This window comes from Mastigoproctus giganteus, chromosome 5 (assembly GCF_048544385.1).
Source record: "Mastigoproctus giganteus isolate SK-2022 chromosome 5, ASM4854438v1, whole genome shotgun sequence".
NCBI classification, from domain to species: Eukaryota; Metazoa; Arthropoda; class Arachnida; order Uropygi; family Thelyphonidae; genus Mastigoproctus; species Mastigoproctus giganteus.
This window is the reverse complement of record NC_143579.1, coordinates 240045121-240062081: the sequence shown is the minus strand read 5'-3', so window position 1 is coordinate 240062081 and position 16961 is coordinate 240045121. Positions and strand designations below refer to the sequence as shown.

Below are 16961 nucleotides of genomic sequence, written 5' to 3'. Positions count from 1 at the left end.
TTTTTTGTTTACGAAAATTTAATTTGGTGTCTAAATTCAGACCCAATAATCTTATGGAGTCTGTCATCGGTATTTCTCTGCCTTTCAGTTTTAATACAGATTTCGGATGAAGCGATCGTAATTTACAGAAGTGTATTGCTGCTGTTTTCTCCTCGGTTAATTGATAGCCGTTGCTTTCTGTCCAAGTTTCAATTTTGTTTATTGCTATCTGTAGTTGTCTTTCAATGGTAGCCATGTTCGATGATTGACAGGAAATAGCAAGATCGTCTGCATACATATAAACTTCTACCGTGGATGGGATGTCTCTTATAATGCTACTGGTACGTAATGCAAAGAGTGTGGCACTTAAAATCGATCCCTGAGGTACTCCTTCTTGTGTGTGAATTTTGGACAGCTCGTTCTGGAATCTTACTTGAAAGGTCCTGAGGTGAAGAAAATTCTGAATGAATCTAGGCAGGTTACCTCTAAGTCCAAGTTTGTATAAGTCTTGGAGGATTCCATATCTCCAGGTTGTATCGAATGCTTTGGTAATATCGAAAGTTATCATTACCATGTGCTGTTTTTTAAGAAAAGCATTTCGAATGTGAGCTTCAACCTTGATGTGGACATCAGTTGTACACCTGTTACGGCGGAAACCAAATTTATGGCATGATATAGCATCTTGATCTTCAACAATCCAGACAAGTCTCTTGTGTACCATCTTTTCTATTATCTTTCCTAAACAGCTGGTCAAAGATATAGGACGATAACTATTGGGAGAGGAAGCATCTTTCCCGGCTTTCGCTATGGCTACCACAACTGACTGATGCCATGTATCAGGGTAAACATTCTCCTCAAAGATTCTATTGTAAAATTTCAGTAGTATAGATTTTGAGTTTAGGTGGCAAAGCATTATATAGAAAATGCCATCTGGTCCAGCAGATTAGTGGTTAGTGTGTTAGAGAAATTGGTTATATATATATAAATATAAAAGAAAGGTGTCTTTCCTTCCTTGATACCAAGCTTAGTTCTTTATTTAGAAAAGGCCAAAATTAAATAATTTTATAAATAAAGAGGGTTTTAACAATCTCTACAATCTGTCGCTTAGAGAAAAAATGCTTTCAAATCACTTTGGAAATATCACTATGATCACTCGCTTGGCACTCGGGGGCCATTGTGGGAGCAATGACATGAATAGGACCTGTAAGATGGAGCAAGGTCATGAAAATAGTTATGGAGGCCAATCAAGTAGGCCAAAATGATGTATTTACCAATAAATGGATGTCGGTGGTACCCACCCGGCTGGCGTGGCGGGAGCAAGATTGCAACACGTGCTCGGTTGCTTATTTACTTATACTTACACATATTCGATCCCAGTCTCATTTTTGTGCATCGACATACAAGTGAGCGTTAATGTTCTAAAATTCATCAACATACATATTATAATTCAATCGTTATTCATTCACGAACTAAATTTCTCTATGTTGAAGAGTTCAGCAGGGCTGGTAGTTTTGTACATCCTATAGAAATACGTTAGTGGGTATATTATTTAGACTTGTTACTTTTGCTTACTGACTTCAATTTTAATTATTTTGTTACAACCCCAGTAACCACAATGGCAGCTTCAGATTCTAAAAAGAAATGCAGACAATATTCGTTAGAATATTTGAAACTTAGGTTTATTGCTTCATTAACAAACGAAACAAGGCCTATGTGTCTTCTTTGTGAAAAAACCTTTAGTAACGATGCAATGAAACCAGCAAAAATGAAAGATTATCTTCAAAGACTCCATCCCGATAAGAAAGATAAAGATCTTGACTTTTTTAAAGAACTGAAAGAGAAATACACACGTCGACCAACTATAAAATCATTTATGAAAGCACCTGCCAAAGCTGACAATAAACAAGGATTAACAGCCTCCTACAATATTTCTTTTAATATAGCAAAAAAAGGAAAACCATATACAATTGCAGAGGACACTGTTATACCCGCAATCAAAGAATTGAAACCATAATGAAAAAAGATTGTGGCCCCGTTTTAAAATGCTTACCATTGAGTATGAATACCATGAAAAGGCATATTGGTGAAATGGCTGAAGATGTAGAAAAAAACTGTAGTATCAGAACTCAAAAATAGTAAGTTCTCCATCCAACTTGAAGAATCTACATTCGATAGTTCTTCTATTCTTATGGCTTATGTAAGATATTATAGTAAAACCAAACATCAAATTATTGACGAATTTTTATTTGCAAAATATCTTGAAAGTGATGGAACGGGGTTGACAATTTTTCAGCGATTGGAGGAATATTTAAATAAGTATGATACAACTTAGTATACAATTTACGTTAGTAAATTGTATACTAAGTTAATAAAAGTCTTATTTTCATATATATAAGGAAGACTGTATTATTGTTATTTTGTTATCTAAATTAAATTTTACATATTATTTATCCCTCCTATCAAATATGTAACGTTAAGAAGGACGTCAAAAACAAAAACGTATCCCTTTGACGTTAAGCCAATATAATATACTATATTATACATATATACTATAATATACAAACAATAAACACTGTAACTATAAAATAAACAATCTAAAAACTCACATAAGCGTCTTTTTTGCTTGTCCTATTATAATTACGTAATAGTAAAATAGAGGGGGTCAATAAAAAGTCAAGAAACTCTTGAAGGGGTCGACAGTCAAAAAAGTTTGGCAACCCCTGCTCTAGATGAAGCCTTTGAGTTACTGTTTTGTCTGGGGGGGAGTTGCATCTTGGTGTTTATCCATATCAAGGAAATCTCCCTCTGTAGGTAGATCATGCTCCATTTGCTGTTGCTCGGCTGCTCTAGACACTGTGGACTCCACACCTGACCTTCTCTGGATTTTTTCTTTGAGGCCAGATGGTGCAACTGTCATCAGAGTGGTCATTAAACTCTCTTTGGGGAAAACTGAGTCTATTTGCTCTCATGGGAGAGACAATAGGAAGGATCTGAAGCTCAGTATCAGAGTCACTCATTTTGAAGCTGCAGAAAGGATCCTGATTATCGAGGGATCAGATAATCAAATATGAGCAGTAGGAGTTGTTGCAACAAACCCAGAGAGGATCACACGTCAAAGTCTGATGATGTGAAACCAAGAAATCAGCTGGCAACAGTTTTTGCAGCTCTAGCATGTTTCTGTTCTTCTCATCTTTGATTTTGACTAATTTTTACTCTTTTTTTTTTTTTAAGAGATTCACACAGTATGGGGTTCAATTTTTATAGTTCTAAAAACAATTTCTCCTTAACAAACACACTAAGTCTGTCCTCATGGTTTTTTTTATCTTTACATTATTCAAATTGTTTCTGGCAAGCAAACGTGTTAAGGCAAGGAAACATTGTTACCCTGCAAACAATTTTTATGGTTCTAGTCCTCTGTGAGTGCTTAGCAATAACCTTGAAGTAGTCTGAATTTAAGGATTTCCATCCAAGTTCTTAGTGTTCTGTTCTGTTGTTTGGTTTTTAGGAGCATTAGCAACTAAGGCCATATTGCTCCGGCGGTGATATGCGGTGGTCATTCTCTAACCTTTCCGCATCTTCCATATTTGGTGGTGATGGGCACGAACCCCGGTCCAATCAAGAAGCGTGTGCTACGCACTGCTGCTCCTGCCCACCTGGCTACGGAGGCGCCAAGTTCTTAGTGATTTTTGCATATATGGTTAAGAGCAAGCGTATACCACATCAAAACTTGGTGTGGCCAATTTTTAACGTGGTATGGGTCATTCCAAGTCAAGTGGCCTAGGGGTCCCTGCTCGACCATCTTCAATTTTGTTGAAACTTGGGTGTGGATGCTTAAACAGGTTTCAAATGAAGCTGCGCAAAATTCAGTTCAAAATATAGTATGCTTGAGGCACCATCACCTTTTTTGTGGAGGTCACTTGTATTATGCAGAATAAATCACAAAAAATTTTCAAAGTTTTAAGTGTTACTGTTGCACAACATTGATTGGTAATGCTCTGAAACTTGGTATACCTAGTTAACATTTGGCAGAGAATGCAAAACGTTTGGTGTGTACAAAAACCTTCACATTTTTTACAATGCGGTCTAAAACTGGCACCAAAAATTTGCCATGACAAATTCAAGCAAGACTTTCGAAAGTCATAACTTTGAATTAAAAACCTTTTGGACATTCAACTTACCAACTGCATGAATTCAGCCTAACTAAATATTAGCTCTTATACTTGTTTCTGGCTGAGATATTTTCTTCAAAGATTGACTCAAAGTCAAATCTGAGCTATCTTAAGGGGCAAATATCTTAATGTGGGACACCTTCAATTCTCTCGTTTTTGCAAAACGTTTGGTGTGTACAAAAACCTTCACATTTTTTACAATGCGGTCTAAAACTGGCACCAAAAATTTGCCGTGACAAATTCAAGCAAGACTTTCGAAAGTCATAACTTTGAATTAAAAACCTTTTGGACATTCAACTTACCAACTGCATGAATTCAGCCTAACTAAATATTAGCTCTTATACTTGTTTTCTGGCTGAGATATTTTCTTCAAAGAATGACTCAAAGTCAAATCTGAGCTATCTTAAGGGGCAAATATCTTAATGTGGAACACCTTCAATTCTCTCTTTTTTGCAACCACTGGAAAGAGCAGAGTTTCAGCTACAAGGATCATTGTTTATCTTTTGTGTCTTTGCACTTAAGGCCTTAAAATTAAGCCTAAACATAAAGTAGTTTTATGTGCCCTATTGTTATTTTGTGAGATCTTTTTGGTTGCAGAACACTTCCTTAATCCTGCCTAATGTTTAGAATAATCTAGAAATAGAGTATATTCTAGAATTCTGGAATATTCTAGAAGAATACCCAAGAATTATAGAACATTCTAGAATTCCAGAATATTCTAGAATATTCTTAAATTCAAAAACAAAAAACTGATGAACATTCTAGAACTCTGGAATATTTTAGAATCATACAAAAAAGTATAAATAGCTGATATTTGAACCATGCTGTTATTAATGTGTTTTACCTTCACGATGAACAGTCTATTTTCTTTCTATATTTTTTATTGTTTGACTGTAATAAAGTTAAGTTATCACTGCTTGCAGAAACATCCACTTATTAGTCAGCATGAAAGCCATGGAATCAGAAGATTTTGTTGGAGATAAGCTGGACTCATGCACCATCAGTCATATGGATAATTCTAAATGTCATGTGCTATCCTACACATGCAAAACTGGGTTAAAATTATTTAAAGAATTTGAATTTGAAGAACAACAGCTTATAGGTCAACATTGTGGATTAAAACTGGGTGAAGAAGAAATAATGTCTACATCGTGAAGCTTTGCTTTTGACAAATTTGAATTTTTGCAGAATTCATGTTGCAATCCTTTCCAGAAGAAAAATCATAGGGTGAAAAAAGTTTACAACCAATTGATTTGTCAATGGCAGACTACCTGAAAGATCTAACAAAGGTAGACATAAACCCAGGCCAGAAGCTGTGTCCATCATGCTGAAAAGAGCCAAAAAGCAGCAACAGGAACATCAACTTCATCTGGATCAGACCATGATGACAAAATGCATGCGACTGAAAGCTTGAACACAATTTGATGGCTACTGGTATTTCTCCTCTGAAATTTCAGCGAATGGCTAAGAGAGACTCACAAGTCCATGTCAAAAGGAAGGCAAATCAAGTACAAGATGTAATTGCCAGTAAAATTGCATCTATTGGTGGCTTAGATCCAAATGACATCATGGAGCCAAGTGCAAGTCATCAGTGTGGAAACTGCTTAGATTACAATGAGCTGCTGAAAGAAAAGTTGATGATATCAAGTCATTCAGAAAAACTTTAAATATTAACACTAGCTCCAGTTAATTGGTCCATAAAGAAAACAATGGAAGAGTTTAGTGTCTCAAAAAGAATGGTCAAGAAAGTAAGAAAACTTAAAGCAGAAGGAATCACCTCCAAAAATTCCATCACCTTTTGCGTAAAGCAAAAGGCGATGGAATTTTTTGAAGTTGATGAATTTAGTCAGATATACCCTGGAAAGAAAGATTACATTTCCATTAGAAATGCAGATGGAATAAAAATGCAAATGTGACTACTACTCAGCAACTTGAAGAAATGTTTATAACTTATCAAGATAGAAATTGTTCTGACATTGGATTTTCTAAATTTTGTGAACTTTGACCCAAGTGGTGTGTGTCACAGTTGGTGCACCAGTAACATATTCTGTATGTGTTCCTGGACATTGCGCAATCAATCAAAATGTCAAGTTAATGCTAGCAGTAAGTCCTGTTGAATGTTATTACAAGGTTTGTTTGTTTGTTATTTGGTTTTTAGGAGCATCAGCAACTAAGGCCATATTGCTCCGGGAATATGCGGTGGTCATTCCCTGACCTTTCCACATCCTCCGTATTTGGTGGTGGCGGGCTCGAACCCCGGTCTAATCAAGAAGCGTGTGCTACGCACTGCTGCTCCTTCCCACCTGGCTACGGAGGCGTGCTGTTATTACAAGGTTCTCATTTGTAAAACAGTCTGTGATTTGGAGTCAAAAGATTGTATGCTTCATTGGTGTGAAAAATGTTCAGAAATAGATGAATTAAAAAAGCTTCTAGAGAATATTTTTGAAAACAATGAACCAGAAGATATTATTGAATTCAATCAATGGATACACACTGACAGAGATACAATGGACACAAAGCAATTAACAATAGAAGATTTTATCGAAGAGTTGAGTACAAAGATATTTAACCTTTCCTGTTTTCACTACATTGCTAAACATCAAAGCTACCATTTGAAGTCAACAAAGGAAAGCCTAATGACAGGAGAGTTGGTCATCTTGATGGATTTTGCAGAAAATTATTCATCTGTTGTGCAGGATGCTGTTCAAGGGTTCCTCTGGAAGAATAGCCAGGCTACATTGTATCCATTTGTCATTTATTACAAGGATGTTGAACTTCAGAATATAAGTTTCTGCATAATCAGTGACTACCTTCGACATGACACAATTGCAGTGCATGTGTTTCTAACCAACTTAATTGAATATTTGAAGAGTTTCATGACAGAAATCAGGCACATTTACTACTTCAATGATGGTTCTGCACTCAATACAAGAATTTCAAGAATTTTATTAATTGTGTCATCATCAGAATGATTTTGATATCAGTGCTGAATGGAATTTCTTTGGCACTAGCCATGGCAAGTCACCATGTGATGGAATTGGTGTAACAATAAAACGATTGGGAGCACATGAAAGTCTCCAATGCCCAATTGAAAACCAAATCCTGACACCAAGAAACATGTTTGAATTTTGTGACAAGCATGTGACTGGAATAAAATTCTGTTTTGTTTCTAAAGAGGAAATTGAGCAAGTAAGGCCATTTCAAGAGAAAAGATTCATAGACAGTCAAGGCCATTTCAAGAGAAAAGATTCATAGACGGTCATATTATTGCTGGAACAAGAGAAAATCAAGTCAAGTCGTCATTCCTATTGATGCAAGACAGATTCGTGTTTGCAGAGTATCAAATGACATCATTTGTAGCTCATGTAGATCTGACTAGTGAAACCAATATTCAATATGTGCCAATTGTTAATTTACAACCTGGCCAATACATTGCCTGTATTTATGACAATAATTGGTGGATTGGAAATATTTGTGAAATTTCATTTAAAGAACATAATGTATTGGTAAATTTCATGCATCCTCATGGAGCAACTCACTCATTTCACTGGCCTGCTAGATAAAATGTCTGCTGGATTCCTGAACAACAAATTACTGCCAATCTTCCAGCTCCAAAAACAACAACAATGGAACGACAATATAGCTTGCCTAAAGTAGTAATATCAACCATCAATAAAAAATTCCAGTACATTACGAAGCAGTGATTCAATATCTTTACACTCACTTGCTTATTTCAAATTGTATTGTGTTTTAAATAAATTTTGTTGCAGTTATAACTTCTTTCAAGCTTAGAAACCAATAGAACATCATCTTGGAATAGAATATCAAGCTTGGGAACTTGCACTAAAGAAACCCATGCAATTTCTTTTCTTGCCATTTGCACCCCCATTGTAAAAAATACAGATCTTTTTGTGCACTGACAATATATCCTTTCTCCTTAAACCAAAGGGCAGAGTAATTGCAGAAAATTTCACTCTTGTAAATGCAATAGTTCTGTCCTTATTGAGATGTGAAACTTCACCATCAAATAAGTATGCAAATATTATGTGGAAAATATAAAATGTTTAAGGCCATTTTTTAGGTCTTACGTAGCAAGACACAAAACTGAAAAACCATGATTCTTGTTGCTTAAAACCTGCTCTTTCAAATGGTGGCAAAAACGAGAGAATTGAAGGTGTCCCACATTAAGATATTTGCCCCTAAACATAGGTAAAATTTTGACTTTCAAATTTTGAGTATCTTTGAAGGAAAATATTTCAGCCAGTAAACAAGTATAAGAGCTCATATTTAGTTAGGCTGAATTCATGCAGATGTTAAACGGAATGCCCAAAGAAGAAGATACCAAAGGTTTTTATTTCAAAGTTATGACTTTCAAAAGTCTTGCTTAAATTTGTCGCGACAAATTTTTGGTGCCAGTTTTAGACTACATTGTAAAAAAAAGTGAAGGTTTTTGAGAATGGACATCAAAAATTTTGCATTCTCTGCCAAAAGTTAACTAGGTATACCAAGTTTCAGAGCACTACCTCTCAATGTTGTGCAACAGTAACACTTAAAACTTTGAAAATTTTTTGTGATTTGCTCCGCATAACACATGTGACCTCCACAAAAAAGGTGCAGGTGCCTCAAGCATACTATATTTTGAAATAAATTTTTGCACAGCCTCTTTAGAAACCTGTTTAAACATCTACACCAAGTTTCAACAAAATTGAAGATGATCAGGCAGGGACCATCTTCAAAATTAGGTCACTTGACACAGAATCACCCATATTAATATTTAAAAATTAACCTTAACTTTTTTACAGAAAGGATTAGTTCATCAGAAAGCCCAAAGAATTCTGAATAAGGATCCACATCATAATTTGACACATCTAACCATCACCTGCACACAGGGCCTTTGGAGCTGGACATTTAATGGATGCTGACTGCTTGTGGCATGTGTTTGGGCGGGTTTGAAAGAGAGTGTGGGAAGTACAGATGTCAGTTCAAAAAGAGATCCCATGGAAGTATCTATAAAAAAAGGCACACAGCAGAAACTGAACATATTAGACACAGCAAATGGAAACACATTGTAAGAGATGTGTTATTGATTAACCTGACTGGCCTCTTTTGAATGGCATAGAAAAGCTTGAGAGACACCAAGGGGCACTGTCCCAGATTTCATTGCAGAACAGATTTAAAATTTGTACAGAGTAAGTAGTTGTTTAGAAGAAAATTTATGTGGAGAATGAAAAAAAAAAACCCAATTATTTTGATACAGAGGAAGCAATATCTATGACGTGCTTATCCCAGTATATTAGAAATAATCCCTGAGATATGTGTTCTTGTCTAGAAACCTGAGTATCATTGAAGATGAGCACAGAGCAGTAAATGGAATGAAGTTAACTAAATTTCTTTTGCCCCAACTGAGAATTATCTAGAGATCAGTATTTAAGGAATTGGCATGGAATAATTTTATTGTTAGAACAAACTTCCATCTAGGAAAGTGGATAGTTTGCTTAAATTTAAATAAGAATTAGAGAAATTATTAGAGAGATTTACAGATGAAGCACTTTTCTTTTTCTTTTTTTTTGTTAATGCTGTATAAGCTTTCCTGCATCATTTGCCACTACTAATAGTTGTACTGAGGATATTAAGCAGTGGTACTTGTTTATCACATACCTAATTACTTAAGTATGCGATAAACAAGAATTACAAGAAAAATCTCCAAAAAAAAAAAAAAAAAGTGCTGAATATATTCACTGACAAGCACATAATTTAAATCTCAAAATTTAACAAAAAAATGGTACCCTTTCAATAACACCATCTAATTATTTTTACGACCTAGTTTGCAAACATGTTTATGTAGAGTAACATTAAAATAAAATATTTCGATAAAAAAAATATATATAAATAGAACCATGTGAAAAATGGGTGATTCTGCAAACCCCCACTTAGTAGTCAATCGCATCTTTTTACCCCCCCCCAAAAAAATTTCTCAATTTTTACCTGATTAAGTGCCTGACTTTTTTACCTGACTAAAAAACCCAGTTTGACTTTGCAAAAACCCAGTGGGTTTTTGCAAAGAATGTTTTTGTAGGAATCCTCAAATGTGAAATTATAAATGAGAATATAAGTGAAATATTAAAAAAATTATACTATAGTTGAAAGCTTAATACATGCTACAGGAAGAACATAAAGAGGTAAACCATGTTAAGAGAACTTATCTGATTTTATCTTATTAGATAAAATTATACTGAATGCTTATCACATTTTATTGACAGTTCTCAGGAAATCAAATGAATGTTTACTGAAATTTCAATTCAATGCAATGGAGATTCAAAATTTTGTGACAAATACAACAACGAAAAAACATTCCTTAATCTTCAATTTCCCTTAATCTTTAATTTATCCTTAATCCCCTAATGAGTTACTGCTTCATGCATTATTTCCATCCAGCACTAACTTTAACTATAAACACATTTTACCATAAACTGTGTTGTTATTTGAAGTTAGCTCTGGAATAAAAAACAGTATACTGACAAACTGTATAAAGATGTAAAGCTAATCAACTCACAAAAATAATTTGAAAGTAAATATAAAAAAATATTTTTTAAATATTTCACTGTACAACTAGAAAAACTGATTTCTGAGGTTTGAAAAATGTTCCTCTAAAGTTGAAAAATAAATAAATGGAAAAAAAATCATTTTTAAGGTTTTCAAGATAGAAGTTAGACTAAAATCTTTTGTAAATTTTTTGATTTTGAAACATTTTATTAGTTGTATCCTGATCAGTTTCCATCTCTTAAACCTTATCTGGAATCCCCCCTTTTTTAATGAAACCCCCAAACACGAAAGATATCAAAACCTGTTGATATCTTTCACAGGTTGAAGGAGTTGGGGGTGGGGAGGAAGGGATGCAATTGCATCAAACAAAATTATTAATTACTAGTAGTGAGCTACTGGAACAAACTTTCAGTAGTCCAGTATTAGTCAGGAACAAAATTTAAGTAGTCCAGTAGTAGTAATACACAAAATCATAATACGTCAATGTTTCCTGATTAGTTCCTATCTTTTAAACCAGATCAGGAATCCAAACTACATAAAGCAAATCATGAACTGCTAATGCTGGACTGGCAATAATAGTTGGACAACATTATTACAGCAATCAGAGGGGAAAATTAAAATTTTGTGTTAATTTATGTCAGCTACCCCTTTTAAAACAAATACAATAGACTCTAGATTTTCCGGGAAAAATGGTAAAAAAATATTCCCGGATAATCCAAAAATACAGTAAGTCCCCGACATACGTAAGAGATACGTTCCATGACTTATTACGTATTTCGATATTTGAGTAACTCGGGAATGACTAATAAAATATTGCTGCTATATCCCACAAATGCCACGCAAAACACCATTTTACCTGGCATTTGTGGATTATATAAAAAGCATTTGACTCCATGCAGCATAAGGCAATGTTTCAGGCACTGGAAAGACAAGGCATACCCCATATATCATGATTTTGAAGAAAATATATGAGAACGCTACCTCCTTTATTAGACTAGACAAAGACAATAGCAAATTTAAAATCGAGAAAGGAGTTCGACAAGGAGACACAATATCTCCGAAGCTGTTTACTGCTGCCTTTGAGGAAGCTTTCAGAAGATTAGACTGGTCGCAGAAAGGAGTCAATGTGAATGGAGAGTACCTAAACCATTTACGATTTGCAGATGACATTGTGGTCATAAGCCACGATCCCAAAGAATTAGAGGAAAATCTTAATCAGTTATGCACAGTTAGTAAGGATTTTGGACTAAAGATGAATATGGCTAAAACAAAAGTAATGATGAACAAGTATGCCACGGAAAGGGAAATAATGATTGAAGGAGCAGTAATTGAAAAGGTGGAGTCATATTCTTATCTGGGACAAGTTATTAGCTGTAATAATGATAAATAGCTGGAACTCAAGAGAAGAATAAATTTTGGATGGATAGCATTCAGGAAATATAGTCACATACTGAAGAGCAATATCCCAGTTTGTCTGAAACATAAAATAATGAACCAATGTATACTCCCCACAATGACTTATGGATGTGAAACTTGGGCACTCACCAAAAGAATGGAAGAGAAGCTGAGAACTATACAGCGAAGAATGGAATGAATTATATTGGGAATCAGACTGTTAGATAAGAAGAGAAACACGTGGATTAGGCAGCAAACTCAAGTAAAGGACATTCTTATCAAAACTAAAGAACTAAAATGGTCTTGGGCAGGATACAGCTCGAAGACACGATGACAGATGGACTACGAAAATAACAGAATGGTACCCAAGAGGAGCTAGAAGAAAACCTGGAAGACAACGGCGGAGATGGATAGATGAAATTCATGAGTTTGTGGGTAGTAAATGGATGGCCATTGCACAAAACAGAACGAACTGGAAAGTTGCTGGAGAGGCCTTCATCCTGCAGTGGATTGAAAATGGCTGATGATGACGATGATCCCTGATACGCCAAAATTACAAAAACCTCAATATCCTCAGAAGAATGAAGAAACAGTTATATGTTTTTAATTAGTTCAATTAAAAACTTTATCTGGGGATAGCGGTGAAGTAGTCGGAGTGGCACATAAGAAAAGAAAACATAAAAGGAAGAAAAAAACGCATGTTATTGTACTGTAAAAACTGGTATGTATTTCTTAGCCTTGGTTATTCTTACAGTTGACCTTCATTGGTGTTGACTGCTTCTCGTATTCTGTTTTTCTCCTTTATGTGTTCACCGTTGCCACTGACAAATTTGAATTTCGCGTGATACTTGTACTGTAAAAACTGGTATGTATTTCTTAGCCTTGGTTATTCTTACAGTTGACCTTCATTGGTGTTGACTGCTTCTCGTATTCTGTTTTTCTCCTTTATGTGTTCACCGTTGCCACTGACAAATTTGAATTTCGCGTGATACTTGTTAATGTTTGACAATTTTCATACATCCTTATTATCTTAATTTTCTAATCCAACTGATCGCTTTCCTTTTCTTGATAGATTTACTAGTAATACTGTCACTTATTCTCTTAGTCGGTACCATGATAACAGTCAAAATTAAATTTTCTGAAAAGAACTTCACAGGGTTAAGGCGAAAACTCACTATTATCACTCCACACGAACTGCCATTTTACTAAAGCACATTTCTGGAGGTCACTACCATAAAACAATAAACACAATTTGCACTTTCCAGGTTATTGGGCTTTTCTGTTAGTGCAATTAATTATAAACAGCTAGTAAACTCGATCTTATTGCATTTGCGATAATACTGATAGCTGGAATTCTGTGAGTCGTTACATTATTGTGAAATGTATGTCCCCCTCACTTGAAATCTTCAGTCAAAAAAAAAAAAAATTATAAATAACGTAATGTAAGTTCGAAGCTATGTAAGTCGGGGACTTACTGTATCGAAAAATTAGCATTAGTAGAGGCATTTGATGCAAGAAAGCAAGCTTATGCAGCATCAGCCAAAAAAAAAAAATAAAGTAAAATAAATAAATAAAAAATAACCACTTCCACTTCACCCCTCTGTTCGTTCAAAATACCTGTCCAGCTGAGCCTTAAACTTATTTAGGCTATCAACTTCCACGACAAGGGATGGAAGTCTGTTCCACCTACCAACCACCCGCTGGCTAAAGGGAAATTTCCGCACATCTATCCTACATCTGTCTTTCCTCAATTTGAATTTATGCCCTCTCAGGTGATTATTCTGAGCAAGAGGAAGAATCCAATCAGCATTGAGCATGCTCAAACCATTCAAGGCTTTGTACACCTCTATCAGATCACCTCGCTGGTGCCTAGTCTCCAGACACTGTAATTCACAAAACTTAAGCCTTTCTTCGTAAGAGCACCCCTTTGTTCCATTCACTAATCTCATTGCCCTTCTCTCTACTTGTTCCAGCAGCTCTACATCCTTCTTGAAATGAGGCCTCCAGGCCTGTATACAGTACTCTACGTGTGGCCTGACCATTGCCTTATACAAGGGAATAATCACCTCCTTATCCCTGCTGGAAAAATTCCTATATATCATTGACAATACACCATGAGCTACTCTTGCAGCCCGTCTGCACTGCTCAGAGAACTTCATATCTGCCTGCACAACCACCCCCAGGTCCCTTTCATTCTCTACCACTGTCAGTGTAGTACCACAGAGTTGATACGTTGCTCTGGGGTTGCTGTTTCCCCATATGTAGTACTTTACATTTGTCAATGTTAAACTTCATTTGCCACCTCTCAGCCCATCTGCTCAACCTTTCCAGATCCTGTTGCAGTAGCATAGTGTCAGTAGTGCCCTTGACAACCCTGCCAACCTTCGTATCGTCTGCAAACTTGGACATTAAACTTGATATACCATCATCAATATATCATTTATAAATACAGAAAACAATAAAGGACCCAATACTGAACCCTGAGGGACTCCACTAATAACATTAGTCCATGATGAGCAGTGTCCATTGATTACCACTCTCTGTCTTCTCCCCCTCAACCACCCCTTTATCCATAGCAGCAATTTGCCTCCAATGCCACACTGCTCCAATTTGTGCAGCAGTCTTCCATGTGCAACAGTATCAAAAGCCTTTCTAAGATCCAAGTATATAATATCAAAGTCATTCCCTGCATCCAGTTCTTTTGTGACTGCATCATAGTATCCAATCAAATTGGTCAGCCAAGACTTGCCCTTAACAAAACCATGCTGTGTCCAAGCTATAACTGAAGTCTTGTCTAGATGATCCTGCAGTGCTTCTTTAACCAGTGCCTCCATTAATTTTCCGGGAACAGAAGTTAAACTCACAGGTATATAATTACTTGTGTCAGCCTTTGATCCTCCCTTGTGAATTGGGGTCACATTTGCACATCTCCAGCCCATGGGTACCTCCCCTGAGTCCAAGGAAGCTTTCATAATTATGGCTAAGGGTTTGCTTACTTCCTTTGCTGCCTCCTTTAATATAACTGGATAGATCCCATCCACCCCAGGTGCCTTTCTTGTGTTTATCTTCAACAATTTCTCCTCCACTTTACTCTCAGTTATTACAAAATTCTCTAGCTTACTGCTAGAGTTGAAAACACCTCTGGCATTCCCCTCGCTGAATAACTCCTCATGTGTGAATGTCGATGCAAAATATTCATTTAGTTTGTTAGCTGCCTGATCATCAACAGTTGACCCATCGATACATCCCGGATGGGATCTATCCAGTTATATTAAAGGAGGCAGCAAAGGAAGTAAGCAAACCCTTAGCCATAATTATGAGAGCTTCCTTGGACTCAGGGGAGGTAAATGTTCAGCAACCTACGTAAAAAAGTATGGCGATAGATAAAGAGCTTACCATGCATTACTCGCATATCCAATGCACTGCTTCCCTTTACTTTTTACAATGTCGCATATGGTTTGGTCACCAACATTATGATTCTTTAGAGATTTAGAGGATGCTCCGTTTTCAAACTTCTGAATAATTTCGAGTTTTGGTTCAACTGAAAGCACAAAAGTTTGGCCATCATTTTCGCGATTTCTAAACAAATAAAAAAAAAAAAAAAGAAAGGAAAAAGTTACTATAAAAAAAAAATTCCGACATCCTTGACATACATAATGAAACAAAATTTGCCCTTTTGCTGTGCGATGGAACACAACAATCGACGCAACGTACTAAAACAACCTAAACATTTGGTCTCTCTTTTTATTTATTTATTTTTTTTGAGCAGTGGGTGTGAAGACAAAGGGGTTTGCAAGATAATAGGCACATTCATCTCCTAATGACGACTTATAACGCCACTTCTTGTCGCTTATTTACGACTTGCAAAACATCTGTTTATACCTATTCTAGTTATTACTTGAATTTTATGAATTCTGGTTGATTTTTTTTTTTTTTTTTTTATTTCGAATCATGAAGTGTACCAGTTAATACGATCCCGCTTAAGAGTCTGCTGTATTACTCATTATTATTTATTCAAGTACAGTGACATTCTGCTGAATACTTTACTGGTTTTTTTTTTTTTTTTTTAAATACAACAGTTGTTATGATAATACTTTTAGAGAAATTAAGCGATTTTCCTTCCTTGTTACATACTTACCAGTGATGAAGGAGATCATTAATCAGATACACAAGATGCAGTTTGGTTTCAAATGATGCACCAGGAGCTGTTACCCTAAAATAGGAAGAACTGTATGAATAATGGTTTGCAACTTTAAATTTTAAAACTACTCTGTTTATGCTGAACATAGTATCTGATTAAGCTGTTATCAAGATAAACAATTCAATTCATAATCAAAATAAATGATTAGGGATTTTTGCAAAGATTACGTCAAATGTGAAATAAGTGAAAATACAAGAGAAATGTTAAATTATACTAAGTTGAAAGCTGCAGTGTAATTGGATACCATACAGCATCCAATAATCACACAGAGACTCAGGCTGTTTTGTTTGGATAAGCATGAAGACAACTTCCTATGATACATCATCATATTTAATTTATACAGAGAGAGAGAGAGAGAGAGAAGGTCAAGGGAACCATGAGAGTAATCATATCACATCTTGGGTTATATTATGAGTAGACAACCCTATTTAAAAGTAGCTTCCATGCGACATATGTGATAAAAGACATACACACAAAGATATTAAAAATGTGATTAAGAACACTTCTCTGCATGCCAAGTAACCTACTGAATGTTTTGACAAAGAATCTAGAAAAATCTGAATATAGTTTGACCAACTTTGTCAAATATCTGAATAAATTTTGACCAACTTTGTGTTATAATTAAAAAGGCCATACTTTTAGGCCTGTCATTTTTAGACCTTCATACTTAGAGA

The 16961-nt window shown here is 35.5% G+C and overlaps 1 protein-coding gene across 1 annotated transcript in view; it reads right to left on the bottom strand.

Annotated features, from left to right (window-relative positions):
- Positions 1-16961, bottom strand: part of scaf6 (SR-related CTD associated factor 6) — a 320666-nt gene that overhangs the window by 217029 nt on the left and 86676 nt on the right. The window contains exon 7 of the mRNA XM_090374863.1: positions 16225-16299. Within this exon, the coding sequence (XP_090230989.1) occupies positions 16225-16299 (75 nt within the window). The remainder of the gene's footprint in view (positions 1-16224; positions 16300-16961) is intronic.